Source organism: Zootermopsis nevadensis, unplaced genomic scaffold (genome assembly GCF_977971745.1).
Source record: "Zootermopsis nevadensis isolate Lab colony 2312 unplaced genomic scaffold, Znev_1.0 Znev_ptg000017l, whole genome shotgun sequence".
Classification (NCBI taxonomy): Eukaryota; Metazoa; Arthropoda; class Insecta; order Blattodea; family Termopsidae; genus Zootermopsis; species Zootermopsis nevadensis.
This window is the reverse complement of record NW_028259149.1, coordinates 18,332,854-18,347,015: the sequence shown is the minus strand read 5'-3', so window position 1 is coordinate 18,347,015 and position 14,162 is coordinate 18,332,854. Positions and strand designations below refer to the sequence as shown.

At 37.5% G+C, this 14,162-nt stretch overlaps 2 protein-coding genes across 13 annotated transcripts in view; one reads left to right on the top strand and one right to left on the bottom strand.

The window, feature by feature from the left end:
* The window catches only part of LOC110830407 (CDC42 small effector protein homolog), a 19,273-nt gene extending 15,216 nt beyond the window's left edge, over positions 1-4,057 (bottom strand). The window contains exons 1-6 of one of the 9 annotated variants that reach the window (XM_087350943.1): positions 3,926-4,049; positions 3,669-3,826; positions 3,466-3,595; positions 3,099-3,257; positions 2,409-2,561; positions 596-1,911 (exon numbers count right to left, since the gene is read on the bottom strand). In XM_087350943.1, coding sequence (XP_087207069.1) covers positions 919-1,911; positions 2,409-2,561; positions 3,099-3,251 — 1,299 coding nt within the window. In that variant the 5' untranslated portion in view covers positions 3,252-3,257; positions 3,466-3,595; positions 3,669-3,826; positions 3,926-4,049 and the 3' untranslated portion in view covers positions 596-918. The other 8 variants (XM_087350940.1, XM_087350941.1, XM_087350945.1 and 5 more) reach the window with 8 other exon arrangements.
* On the top strand, positions 4,038-14,162 carry KLHL18 (Kelch like family member 18). 4 transcript variants are annotated; one of them, XM_022065293.2, is made up of 10 exons: positions 4,038-4,296; positions 5,387-5,517; positions 7,001-7,141; positions 8,167-8,365; positions 9,561-9,721; positions 10,090-10,226; positions 11,090-11,312; positions 11,935-12,151; positions 12,430-12,599; positions 12,828-14,162. In XM_022065293.2, the coding sequence occupies exons 1-10, from the start codon at positions 4,180-4,182 to the stop codon at positions 13,036-13,038; spliced, it is 1,707 nt and encodes a 568-aa protein (XP_021920985.1). In that variant the 5' UTR covers positions 4,038-4,179; the 3' UTR covers positions 13,039-14,162. The 4 variants fall into 4 exon arrangements, with proteins under 4 accessions (XP_021920985.1, XP_021920987.1, XP_021920990.1 ...); XM_022065295.1 differs by lacking the exon at positions 4,038-4,296 and adding an exon at positions 4,303-4,465; XM_022065298.2 differs by lacking the exon at positions 4,038-4,296 and adding an exon at positions 4,487-4,873.

The following is a 14,162-nucleotide window of genomic DNA, read 5'->3' as shown; positions in this document are numbered from 1 at the left end:
AGAATCATACATTCTCTTCTCTTTCATGTTCCAACATGATACTTTCCAAAATATATTGACTCTATCACAAAGTGTCGTGGGAGAAACTTGCAAAATTCTGGTGTTATGGTTTTCTTCATTAATTAAGAGCAAGGGTCAAAACCAAAATTTTGATATGCCACAAATGAAAGCCAAACTCAAAAGCTTTAAATTGGCAAAAGAAAAGTGCTCATCTGTCTTAATTATGGCCAGAGAAACAAACATTTTAAAGAAACAGAAAAATATAAAACTTCATTTCAAAATGTTGTATCATCGCAATTAAAGGACACATAAAGATAAAATTTCATATTTGTTATGTCACTTACAAAATCTTGCTAAAATCAACTAATGAAGGAACAGGAAAGTTTTCCAAGTGTTAAGGTTGCCTACCAAGAGAGGGTTGCAAAGTAGCAGCCACCTCACTTGCCAGCCAGGCCAGTAGTTATTACAGTTACGCTGATCATTGTATGGTGAATCCAGAGCTACTATTCATAAAGATCAATGTAACAATATCTGCATACAGTGGATGAAGCAGTATTAACACTAGGCGCTACATGTGCCCTAATTACTATACAGATTACCCCACTTATTCAATTATTTATTACAAACATATCAGAGAAATATACACACTCATGACAACTCAAATTACTGAATCATTTACAATGAACTTAACAGAAAACTCCACACCATATACTTGCTGATCTCTCTCACTTTACTCTTCTCACTAAACAACTTAACGCAAACATCACAGCAGTATGGACACTCTGCATTGTGTTTAAGTTCTTGATGTGTCTCCAGGTGGCACTGAGTCCTTAACAAATTATTACACACCACAGCAATACACCACTCAACACTACACATGCAATAAATCACCTTAAGAAAGCTTCTATTCCCGAATGATTAATTAGACACATCACAGGAATTTGGCCGCTCTCCACTGTGTATGCGTTGATGCACATTGAGACTACTTTGCCAACTAAACGTTTTACTGCAAATATCACAAGCATACGGCCGTTCCCCACTATGTACACGTTGATGTACTGACAGACTTATCCTCTGACTAAAAGATTTATTACATATGTCACAGGAATACGGCCGATCCCCACTATGTACGCGTTCATGCATTGTCAAAGTAATCCTTCGACTGAATGATTTATTACAAACGTCACATGAATATGGCTTCTCTCCACTATGTACACGTTGATGCACAATCAGGCTATTTAGCCAACTAAAAGTTTTACTGCAAATATCACAAGCATACGGCCGCTCCCCGCTATGTACGCGTTGATGTATTGACAAACTTATCCTCTGACTGAAAGATTTTCTACAAATGTCACACGAATATGGCCGCTCACCACTATGTATGCGTTTATGCATTGACAGAGTAATCCTCCGACAGAACGATTTATTACATACATCACAAGAGTATGGTCGTTCTCCACTATGTATGCGTTCATGTGCTTTTAGACCACCCTTCTCATTAAACGATTTCTTACACACATCACAAGAATATGGTCGCTCGCCGCTATGAATGCGCTCGTGAATCATCAGTCGACACTTGGTACTGAAAGATTTATTACACATACCACACGAATATGGCCGCTCTCCACTATGTATGCGTTGATGGGTCTTTAGAACACCCTTCTCACTGAATGATTTATTACAAATATCACAAGTATATGGTCTCTCTCCGCTGTGTATGCGCTGGTGTATCTTCAACTTGCTCCTAGTACTGAATGATTTATTGCACATATGACAGGAGTATGGCCGATCACCACTGTGTATGCGCTGATGTTGTTTCAAATTGCTCTTAGTACTGAACGGTTTATTACACACATCACAGGTATAAGGGCATGGCTGACCATGCAATATTTCATGCTCATTCACAGTGTTCTGGGAAGAAAAGAACAGTAATGTGACAAACATTAATACAATGAATTTCATAGCAATAATTATTAAAGTACAAAAAATGTGATCTATATACTATTACAAGACCTAAAATTTAGTTTATGCTGTTGTGTAATTGGCTGGACCAACAAGATGGTTCAGCCAAGTACTAGATAGTATCAAAGACATAGGGAAGAGTTGGTATGAATTGAAGGGACAAACTGCATGAAGATAGAAAATGGAAGTACTTCATTCACTGATCAGTACAAATCGAAAACATCTCAGAAGAAAAATATGAAGGCATTTTCGAACCTTAGTATTGGAACCCAGTATCTGATACAATACATTTCTAGCAACATTTCAATAACAATCTTTCAAATACATTTCCTACAGCGGAGTTATTTATTGTAGATGGACAAATACATGGAAACAAAAAATGCAACAAGTATCTCTAAAAATCAAAGAAATATGCCTAGCAATGTAGATACAGACATACAACTCACCCCATGTTGAGTATCTATTACGGGAAATGTAATTAGCAAAGGATCCGCCTCCTCTTCTATATCTGTAACTTCAACTTTTATATCGATGGCATCATTTCCTTGACATGTCTCACGGTCTAAGCCTGATACATCTTTTGGTAAATCCGTGCAGTTCTGCGAAACCACCATAATCTTATCAATCATCACTGCACTGACATTAACAAAATGGGATACACCTTCTAAACAGCCATTTTAAAGATGTTAAATATATTAATTTCAGCAAAAGGTAATAGCTGGCTCGGTTCAGGAAAAATTAATGGGAAAACCTTTTCAGTTATCCACTGCTATGCATAATAGAATTATCTCTCTGCAGGTGAAAGCACCTCTTAATAATAACAGGAGATCAAAATGATCAAGAAATTCAGTGAATTTTATGAAATCTAAAGGTTCGCTACCATGTTCAGAGTTTAAGCTAGGACCTAATCGTGAGCCATTTAGATAAGAAAGAAAGAAAAAAACTTTCACATGCAATTTCAATTTTATCATCCCATCTATGTTCAGGACACCCAAATGCTCTCCTACCTTCAGTTTTCCACCTCTAATCTTGTACACATTCCTCATGTTTTCCAGACATGCTACATGCCCTATAATATGCAATTCTAGGCATGTGACAAACGTGCCCACCAACATACAAACACCCATAAAACTCACCTCATGTTCAACCTTTATTTCTGGAAACGTTGTTATGAAAGAATCTTCCTCTTCTTGAAAATCTGTGACCTCCTCGGCTTTTATATTGATGACCTGATTTTCATCATGACATGTCTGATTACATGAACCAGGTACAACTTTCAGTGAATCCATGAAGTTCTGTAAAACCACCATAGCCTTGTCAGTGATGTTAATACTGCCTGAAGATGGGCAAAGTAACCCAAAACATGTCATAGAAATTCACATATGTGTTTTGTATTTGTATCAATTTTAGTAATAATTTTTGATGCTGATGGTCTGTAATTGTTGTTTTTGATGGAATAATGGGCCAACTGTTTAATAAGAATCACAACAGGGTAGTACTTACAAATTATACTTGTAATTTATGTTCTTGACTCAAAGTACGAGAGAACGTTTCACAGCCATACATAACCACATTAGGAACTGTGCCACTAGCAATGCGAAAGATGTATCACATACTGCAAACAAAAAACACGCTATAAAATACACTATAGAAAAGAAAAATTAAATGTGGAATTCCTACAAAACAAAATGTTTACTCGTCCTCACCGTAGCAAAATAAATATAATATTCTATTAACTATTGCCCTGATGATGGGGGGCAGTAAGAACCTCTGCAACGTCGATCAACATTTTTGATACTACACGGCGCAATATTCCAAACGGCTCTCGTTTTTCTGTTTTTTTTCTTCATTCTTGCATTACACCCTAAACAATTACACATGAAGTGTTAAAACTTATTGTGATGCCAAACATGCCTTCAAGCCGTTGGGGAAAACCCTTTTTAATTACCTATGCTGGTAATACCTGTGTTAATTACTTGCTCCTGTTGATTTTCTCCCTCAACCCTTTCATTGCTAAAAATAAATATTCTTGTACAACAATTAAGTGATTGCTAAAGTCATGTCGCTCGTAATATGTGTGGTGTCCCTGGCTGACAGTACATAATTAACAAAGATGGTCGTGATTTACGATTGTCAATTGTTCTAATGTTCTTTTAATCTTATTGTTGTTTCAGAAGGCACGAAAACGTCTCTTTTTAAATTATATATGTATAAATAATGGAAGGAGAAAACGAGGAGAGTATAATGTTTCAACAGTCTGATCTGTTTTCATTAGGTTTTCTTATCATGGAAGAAATTCGAAGACAAGGAAAGCTTTGCGATGTTACACTAAAAGTGCGTTTTGTTATTTCATAAAACGTTTACCCTTCAAATTTCTTGAATTAATTTGTATGAGATTGCGTATCAGTACATAATGCAATTTGTGTACAGGGAGAGATAAAAGTATTGGTGATACTGTATGTGGTTGTATGAGGCAGCATTAAAATATCCAGAGTAGCTGTTGGCAAGTTTATAGATTGTCTGGTTATTCAATTTATCATTATAACGTTTTTAAGAAAGTATTTAAATTTTGACGCATATTTATCTTATGGTGGTTTCTACATAAAATCCTGTGTGATTTGCACCATAATACCTTGTGATACCAGACCCCCATCTACTGATATATTGATTATTCAGAAGTCTCCTTGCTTCCGTTCTTAAATGTATTTTATTATTAATTTTTCTTTGCCTTGTGAGTTCTCCATTTCTTGTGCATTGTGACTAATGAAAGTTGTTCAGCTGTAATGTGCCTTACTAGTATTCAGGATTTACCTGATTTAAATCTGAGCCAGAGGACTAGACAATTCCATGTCTTGTGTGTGTGTGTGTGTGTTTTATATATATCAGTTTCAGAACATTACCTTGAAATAAGGTATGAAGCTATGTCTTCTCTGCCAGTTTAGTTTACATTGTCCTCTTTCATACAGTTACCTTTATAATTGATTGAGTGCTGATGAATTTGTTTACTGATCAAAGCAATGTTTATTAAGATACCTTGTGAGTAACAGGTAAAGAATGTATATTATTCAGTTCTACTAAGTTCACCACTTCCTTCCAAACAATTTTCTTTGCTTTTTGTTTCAGATACTTCAAATTTTTATCTTTAGAATATTTTGTTTTGTAGTTTATAGAATTATGCTTTATAATCTGAAGGCCTTATGTAGTACAAGAGGAAATGGTCACACTCCCTTTTAAGATACTGTTCAGTTTTATAACCTGGAGAAACATTAAATTTCATGACAGCTTTCGTTGCATTGGGAATGAGCTAGAGACAAAGCAAAAATTGTATCCACTGTCAATATTTTACCATCTATTACAATCAAATTCTTCAAATCATGTAAGTGGACAGATGTACGTTATAATTTTTATATAATTTATTTTATAGGTCGATGATCAGTCTTTCAGTGCACACCGGATTGTCCTAGCTGCAACAATTCCTTATTTCCAAGCAATGTTCACACATGACATGGTGGAGAGCAAGCAGCGGGATATCAAGATACAGGGCATCGAGGCAGCGTAAGCATCAGTCCACATTACTCACTAAAAGTCATGGTGTACATCAGACAAGTTCGTATATGGAAGACTGCCAGTCTTCATCTCAGCTACTTCTTGTCATTTCTTTACCCCTTCTAGACAGATGCCAGGACTACCTTAACATGAAGACTGTCTGTGTGTTTCCAGACTTGTAATTTATGACCGTTCTGCAAAATATGACCTGCTCATCTGACAGCATCTATCTAAAGTGCAGAAGAGATAAACAGATTTTAGCTTTCTATGATTGTGAAAATGTAAATTGTGATCTTCTGGATTCTGATGCAGTATGTAGGTATGTATTTCCTACATCTTCAGTATATTTATTATTCCACTTTGAAGATGGAAGTGATACATTCCGCTGAAATGTTGGTAACCACCTGCAAGACCGCACTGCATCTCAACACACAAGATCACAATCCAGTGATAAAACAGGTTTGAGGTTGTGGTAATTCAGAATAGCAGTGTCTGTAATGCTATTCAGCAACTTAATATATCAGTTTCTGTCACCCATGAAGCTAAATGTATGAACACATTGTTTGCCTGATGCTGCTCTTTTGTCATTGGTTGACTTGAATATAAACATATCCTGCACATAGCTTTGCCATGTAACAATAAGACCAAAACAGTAATAATGTACAAAGATACCATCACAGGTGGCTACTAACTGCTAATTCATGTTGCATACCCAAAGTATGACGTTGGTCTGCACGTATATCTGTTTCAAGATCTTCCTGCTCTCTCTGCACCAACAAGCAACAGTGACTTCCTTTAATGAATTTTTCTCGAGCTACCAGCCATGTCATTTCATTTAACGGAGAAAACGGCAACTTTTAGAGAAACATCTTTGTCCTCGTCCTCAAGGTACTTCCTTAGCCTACATCCATATGACATCATCTGTCACTGCCTAGTCACAGAATTCATGCTTTAGTTATAGGTACTGGACTCAGGACAAATGTAATTCAAAGTGAACTCTGATATCTGTTCTACCTTCCCTATTCCAAGTTCAGATGCGTCTCTGCATCTGTGCACGAGGATGTAACTTACATAAATATTTACCAAATAAATACTACCGTTACTTGCAGTATTACAAAACGAGTTGTATAGGATTCTTTTTATCTGTTATAACATCATATAGCAGGAGTAAAAATGAAGCTGTAATAGGATGAAACAAATCAAAGAATCTGTTCTTCATTCATACTTATTTGTTCGGGAGGAACTTCCCAACTGTGTTTTGCCAGACGCCAGAGTTTAATTTCATATGGATTATGCTACTTTGACCAGGTGAGAACTGGAATAAATACCTTAATACAAACCACACCCTTGTCCTTCAAAGTATTCATGATCATCACTTGGCTTATTTGATGCTACAGATTTGTGCAGTTGAAACAGTGTCATTAAATATGAGAAACAATTGATCAGAAAGTCTGACTAAAATAACCATTAATGTGTCTGTATTTTATTCCAGTGCTCTGGAAGCCCTAATCAATTTTGCATATAGTGGACGAGTCCTACTGGATAATGACAATGTACAAAGTGTGATGGTTGGTGCTTCATTCTTGCAGCTTAATCAAGTCAAGGACGCATGTGCAGATTTCCTAAAGCGAAGGTAAGTGTAACAGTTTTGAAGTTCACAGGGACTGGGAAGCCTTTCTTTCATATCAGTCAAAAAACTTAAGGGTGAAATATGTAATCACTATGCACGCTGTCCCACGGTATTTCGGACATGAAGTTAACAGCTTAAAGATGAGGGATAACTGCAATACAACAGAAACACGTGCCTCTTAAAACAAAAATTGCACAAGCGCTTTTCAACTCAATAACGACTATTTATAAAAAGAAAATCCTTATTTTTGTTTAGAGTTAATAAATACAGAGTAGGTTTTATTTATATCTGGGACATTTGTAAATAGCTATTTTACATAATGTGCTTAAAATGGGGAATGGCTTGCACCACCATTCCTGCTGCTAAAGTGCATATGGAATAGTAAGTATATCTTGAATGCATTAACTAAACAGTGAAATAACTGACACATTAATTTGTATCCATTTTTCCTGTTTTTCTTACGGGTTTCCTGATGACAGAGTACTTCTCTCTCTCCCGAAAGTACTCCTCTTTTGTCTGTGTTCTCCCCTCTCTTATTCTCTTCAACGTATATTTCCCTCATGTGGTCCCTCTACCTAGTTCATAGATCCATTAATGGTCACATATTTTGTATCTTCAGTTTTAATGCTCTGAAGGAAGCCTGTTGTCATCCATGTCTTGGTTCTAGATATCATCCCTTATTGTTTGTCCTAACAGTCTCTACTACTTATAATTTGATTATATCTCTTATTCCATGTCCAAGCTTCCAATCTGCATGTAAAAACAGGCAATTAATGTGTTTGTATAACAGAAAAGTTAACCATGCTTATAATTTCCCAATTTCACTTATAATTCATCCACTACAAAAACCTGAGACAGCAGGTGACTTCGCAGCGAGAAGCCATCTGAGCTCTGACATAGCCTTTGGTTAGTCCCGTGAAATTGTCGACTGTAAAATTATAAATCGGGAAGTAATCTTGGCAGTCAGTCGGAAATAAACGCTGTTATTTCAACTTGGAATAAAGATGAGAGCTGTTATTTCTGCCCAGGTTCCATCCTAACAATGTGCTTGGCATTCGATCCTTTGCCGACACACTTGGATGTTCTCCCCTGGTGTTGGAAGCTGACAAGTACATTCAGCAGTACTTCCACAATGTCTCAATGTCTGATGAGTATTTGAACCTATCTTGCCCAGACTTACTCAGCATTGTGAGGAAGGATGAGCTCCACGTCTTCTCGGAGGAACAGGTACGTCAACAGAAAAAAAAGTAACTTTCGTATTAAGGTACATCATTGTGTGAATCACTGTTTTTGTATATAATCTGTGTATACGTGCATCACACCATGAGGTAAGTCCAAGTCAGTGTTGTGTGTTATTTTAACACTCATTTCTTTGCTGTTTCCATTTTATCATTGGTACTGGCCTTTGAGATGTCGCTACAGCACTGCACACATGAAGCGATATCTGGGAGGCACAGATTGAAGACTTAAAAAGTGGAAATAGCAGTGAAATGTTGGTTGAAAGAAGAGGACACTTGAGTTCCATGGATCAGGACAGTAAATCTCATCCTATTATTTGGTACATTCAGACTATAGAAGAAAGGTGTTTATGTAAGTGGTATCTGTAACATAGATTCCAGAGGTTCATATCAACATAAGGAATGTGCTTTGAAACTGAAGCCATTATTGCCCACTCTATTCTTGAGTGCTGTCTGACTGACCAAAAATGAGCCAACAACGTGATGGTTGCCTTCTTGCAAAATAACCCAAATTAATTAGATTTATGGTGAAGGTAAAAAAGGAGTAAGTAAGAAAATATGTTAATAACTGGTTCAGAAATGTTTATCACATCAGGTCAATGTAGGGGAGACCTGCAGCTCAAAGTGGGTTCTGATAAAAGACACAGAGTTGGTACTCCAAAAGTACTGACTGAAGAGAATTAGTTTCATAAAGAAATTTACAGTGGAATAAATGCAGAGTTTTGTTAGGTGAGAAATATTTATTGCACTGCCTGTTGGCAGAGGAAACACATATGAATCACAGTTTGGCCTCATATTTGTCAGTGAGTATAACCACCCTGTGAATGAGAGCCTAAAGCCTTACCCTGTGTCACGTGCCACATTCTCTGATCAGTAAACCGAAGGGATTTTCAAATATGCAAATTCAGGGTATGGTTTTCTTAATCAACTGACTGACTGACTGACAAGTACATGGACAGGGTCTTGAGCAGTTGGTAGTTGTTCAGTTACTGAAGAAACTGCCCTGTGTTCACAAAATTCCACTAATGGTTCCTATCCTGAGCTAGTTGACTGCACTCCAGATTCTCACACCCTAATGCTTTAAGACCCCATTTATGCCTAGGTCACACAAGTAGTCCTATACCTGTCTGTTTTATGATTAAAAAGTATGCATTTCTTAATTTCCTTCATGTGTCTTCCTGGAGGTTTTTGAAGCAGTTATGAGGTGGGTGAAGAGGGAACCTGAAGTGCGTAAAAAGGACCTGCCCCAACTGCTTGCTTCAGTCCGCATGCCACTTCTCACACCTCACTACCTAGCAGATAGAGTATCTGTAGAAGAACTGATCAGGACGTCACATGAGTGCCGGTGAGACAGTTCTCTTGCAATATGACATACAGACTTCATGTATCATTTTATGTAGTTTTGATCTTTTTTGGTGTATCAAAAGTACCCACTGCCTGAAGAATATTACGTGTATAGATATTGTCTTCCCATCATGAAAGTGTCTGTTCTCCAGTGTCTTCTGTGTGCATTTTTTATTTCTCACATTGAGTTAAATGCCTTTTCATCAAGTGATTTTCTCTGTTCCGTACTTGGTTCATTCCTGAGCTGAAAGAGGATCATTAAATAACCTGAGAATAATTAATTCCTGATAATAACAACAGTTCTGTCATTTCACAATTTTCAGTTCTTGTGTACATGTAATGTCAAGTTCATGCTTTGAAAAATCTCAGGGACCTATTGGATGAAGCCAGAGACTACCACTTGATGCCTGAGCGGCGGCCGCTGTTGCAGAGTTTCCGCACTCGACCTCGGTGCTGTAATTACATTATGGGTCACATCTTCGCTGTTGGTGGCCTCACCAAATCAGGTGAATATTCTTTAAGTTGGCAACTTCTTTGTAACATTCTGAGTGCTCTTAAGTTTGGATTTCTTTGTAGTGCCTTAATAATCTGTTGGTTGTCAATTTGTTAAAAATCAGTATTTCAGGAACTAACTCTATCTCCAACATCAGAATTTGGTGGGGATACAGTTGGTCCCTGAAAGGTCAATTTCTATCCAGCTGACATGGCTGATTGAAAAGAAGACTTTATTAATATCAGTCACAGTGAAAGTTTCAAATAATTCACTATATAAAATATTTACATAGTTACCCGTAATGATTTCTTAAAATTTTAAGACATCTCCATTAACCTATTATTCTTCCATATTGCGTGTTACCACATAATCACACTAAAGTTACATTTCAAATGACAGAAATGAAGAAGTGGAAATTATTCTTCTGCTTTAAACCAGCTACAAAATCATGTAAATGAAGAAGTCAACATACTTTCACATAAACCTCACAAATCAAAATAAATGACAAAATTAAGCCATTTATTTCAATCTGTGGCTAAAGCCTCCAGTCATGATTTTGTCAACTTCCTGGCCTCTGCCTGCCATGGCAACAATGACAGAAACAGGCTGACCATGGTGATAGATGATGATGGTTGGCACTCAGGTTCTTCGTGAAGAAGGTCAAGGTTTTTATTTCGAACTGTCATTCGGTAGCATATGGGAATAAGTTAAGCTAGTTTAGTGGTAATGCATCAGAGCCACATTCAGGAGGTACCATATAAAATTTCAACCAGTAGTGACGGTTCTAATGCCATATATACTATAAATACCATAAATACTATACACAAAATGTGTCTGGATAAAATCTATGTTCATATCTGAATATGTTCGTCACAGGTGATTCACTGAGTACAGTAGAGGTGTTTGATCCAATTATCGGTCGCTGGCAGTTGGCAGAAGCAATGAGCATGCTCCGGAGTCGCGTTGGTGTGGCTGTGATGCGTGACAGACTGTATGCATTTGGCGGTTACAATGGCTATGAACGGCTGTCGACTGTTGAAGTTTTTGACCCACAAAAGCGAGCGTGGAGTCGAGTCTCTCCTATGCATTTTAAACGCAGGTTGGTTCACATCATTACTGCCATTTGTATTGAGAGAACATTCACCTCACCAAGAGTTCGGAGTCTGATTTTTCAAGCCTCAGTTGTCCACTCCTGACACTGATGTCAGCTGCTTTGGGTATAGTGTTGTCTGCTTTTCACAATTCCTCCTGAATCTAACAGCCATGTCAGATCACTAACACATGAAGAGTATCTCTACATAAGCAAATGTTTCAACCAAGTGGCAATGTATGACCTGGACCTTTCATGGCAACTAAGTAATTCTTCTCGGACTATCAGCTGTGTCAGTTGGCTGAAAGGTGAAAAAACCAAATTGAAGTACCCCAGAGGACGAGGATGGTTCTCAAAATGTCGGTTTTCTCACCTTTTAACCACCAGACTCAGCTGGTAGCCCGAGAAGAATTTATCATAGAAGTCAGAATGATTGACCAATAAGCATAAGACTACATTCTGAAGCCACCCACCTTCATCCACATGTTTTAGTATAGTCGACGTGAAGAGAAAAATTGGTTTTTAAGAAAATTACATTCAGTATTCGTTGGATAAAAATGTGTCAGACAGAACAAAGAAAGGACATTTAACAAATTACAGAATTTACATTCGCATCCTTCTTTCTCCACAGTGCTGTGGGGGCAGCAGCGCTCAATGACTGTCTGTACGTGTGCGGTGGATATGATGGGGTCACATCTTTAAACACAGTGGAGTGCTACCAACCAGACAATGATGAGTGGAGTGTGGTGGCCAGCATGATAAAACATCGTAGTGCTGGTGCTGTTGTAGCCTTTGAAGGATTCATATATGCCCTTGGTGGACACGATGGACTCTCTATCTTTGATTCGGTAACAACATTGAATGCAATTCCTCACTAGTAACTGCAGTGCATAGTCGGAATGGCATTACTTTATGCTGTATTAAGTATGCCACCGAAGACACCGACTTTCATTCTCATACTGTATATCCCAAATATCCATCTTGGTGTTATCCACTTCACAGCTTCCTCACCTCCCAAATGACCTATTCCCGAGCCTGTTATCCACGCCATATCAAGCCGATATTCACCCTTCAATCGTGTTTCATACCATACACGAGTTTTGATATGCATCTAACTGTGTTGCAGGTGGAGAGGTATGACCCCCATACAGGAAAGTGGATGGCATGTGTGCCCATGCTCACCAGAAGGTGTCGCCTGGGGGTAGCCACCTTGAATGGTAAATTATATGTGTGTGGTGGGTATGATGGCTCCACATTCCTGCAGACAGTTGAGATGTTTGACCCAGTAACCAATCAGTAAGATACAGTATTATTTTATCTACAGAAATAAATATATACAAAACAGATGCAAGTGTTTGAACCTAGGAATGATTAATTAACTGAGAAATAAAGGAATTATATGAAGTCATTATTATGTGTATGATTCAATATATACTTCTGACTGACCATACATTATTCAGACGGTTTGGAGCTAATACATTTTTCTTCTAAGATGTAGGCTATAAATACAATTTATGGTTCCAGATGGCGCATGGTGGCACCAATGAATGTCATGAGAAGTAGGGTGGCACTTGTTTCCAACATGGGGAAACTCTGGGCCATCGGAGGATATGATGGCGTCTCTAACCTGTCAACTGTTGAGGTATACGATCCATCAACTGATTCGTGGTCATTTGTAGCATCTATGTGCGCTCATGAAGGTGGAGTTGGTGTTGGAGTGATTCCTGTCTGTTGACTGCCGAGGCCAGAGGAACTGGTGCTGATTTTGCGTGGACATTTCAGTAACACTTGGAACATAAAGCCAGATATTAAAATATATTATCTTAATAACAATGTCTGAGACGCTTTCTCAAGTCCTGTCTGGTAGGACTATCAAGTGATATACTGGTAGCCCGAGAAGAATTCATTATTCTTAAGATGCCAGTTGCTGCATATCAGTACTTCACAAAAGAAACATTAATTCCATTTGGACTGTAGCATCAGCAACTACATGCTCATATTTTGTTTAGATCAGTAGTTTGTTTTTTTGGCTGCAGGTCATTCCAAAGTTATTATTTAAGATGCCATGTTCAGACAAACGTTTCTACCACTGTAATATATAACTTGAATTTGAAAATGTTTACCAGTTTCAAAAACAGGAAACATGAAGATTCACCAGCACAGAATATAAGTCCTGTGTTAACACACAGCTACCGCACAAAACTAGTACCGAGCCGTTATTTCTCTCAAGTCTCTTTGGCAAGACGATTTGTGTTGTTACATCCCAGATGAAACCCCATTCTCAGTGTGATATCTATGAACAAGAAATGAAAATAGTCTATAGGATGCTGGTGCCTAATTTTTGCAATGATGTCACCAGTCTTCATTCTTTGTCCTTCCATTTATATATCGATATTTATCCGAGAACACTGGTTTCATTTCAACATTTTGAAACATATGCAGTTTACTTTGTGGTAAAACATACATTGTATTTGTGGAAAAATGTGTTGAACATTTTTCTAAACGTTCACCCCGTGAAACTAGGGCGGACCTTAAAGTGGGACTTTTTTTAATGTCAAGACAATCAGTCCATATCATTTGATTAGGAAGTGTTGCATTGTGATTTTTGGCAGCATAAGAACAAAAATATTTCAACAAAAGTAAATATATGAACAATCGTACTTTCTTCAGACCGAAACTGGAGCCCCAATCTCATAAAGCTTTTCTTAAAACAATACATTCCTTTTTTGAGATTTGTTTTGTCCAGCACCAATGCTGTACAATGTATTTTTTAAATCTTTCCTTTACGCAGCATAGCATTTCTTCTACGAAGAATGCAGTACAAATGTATCATATATCAATAACATCTACTTAACAGTA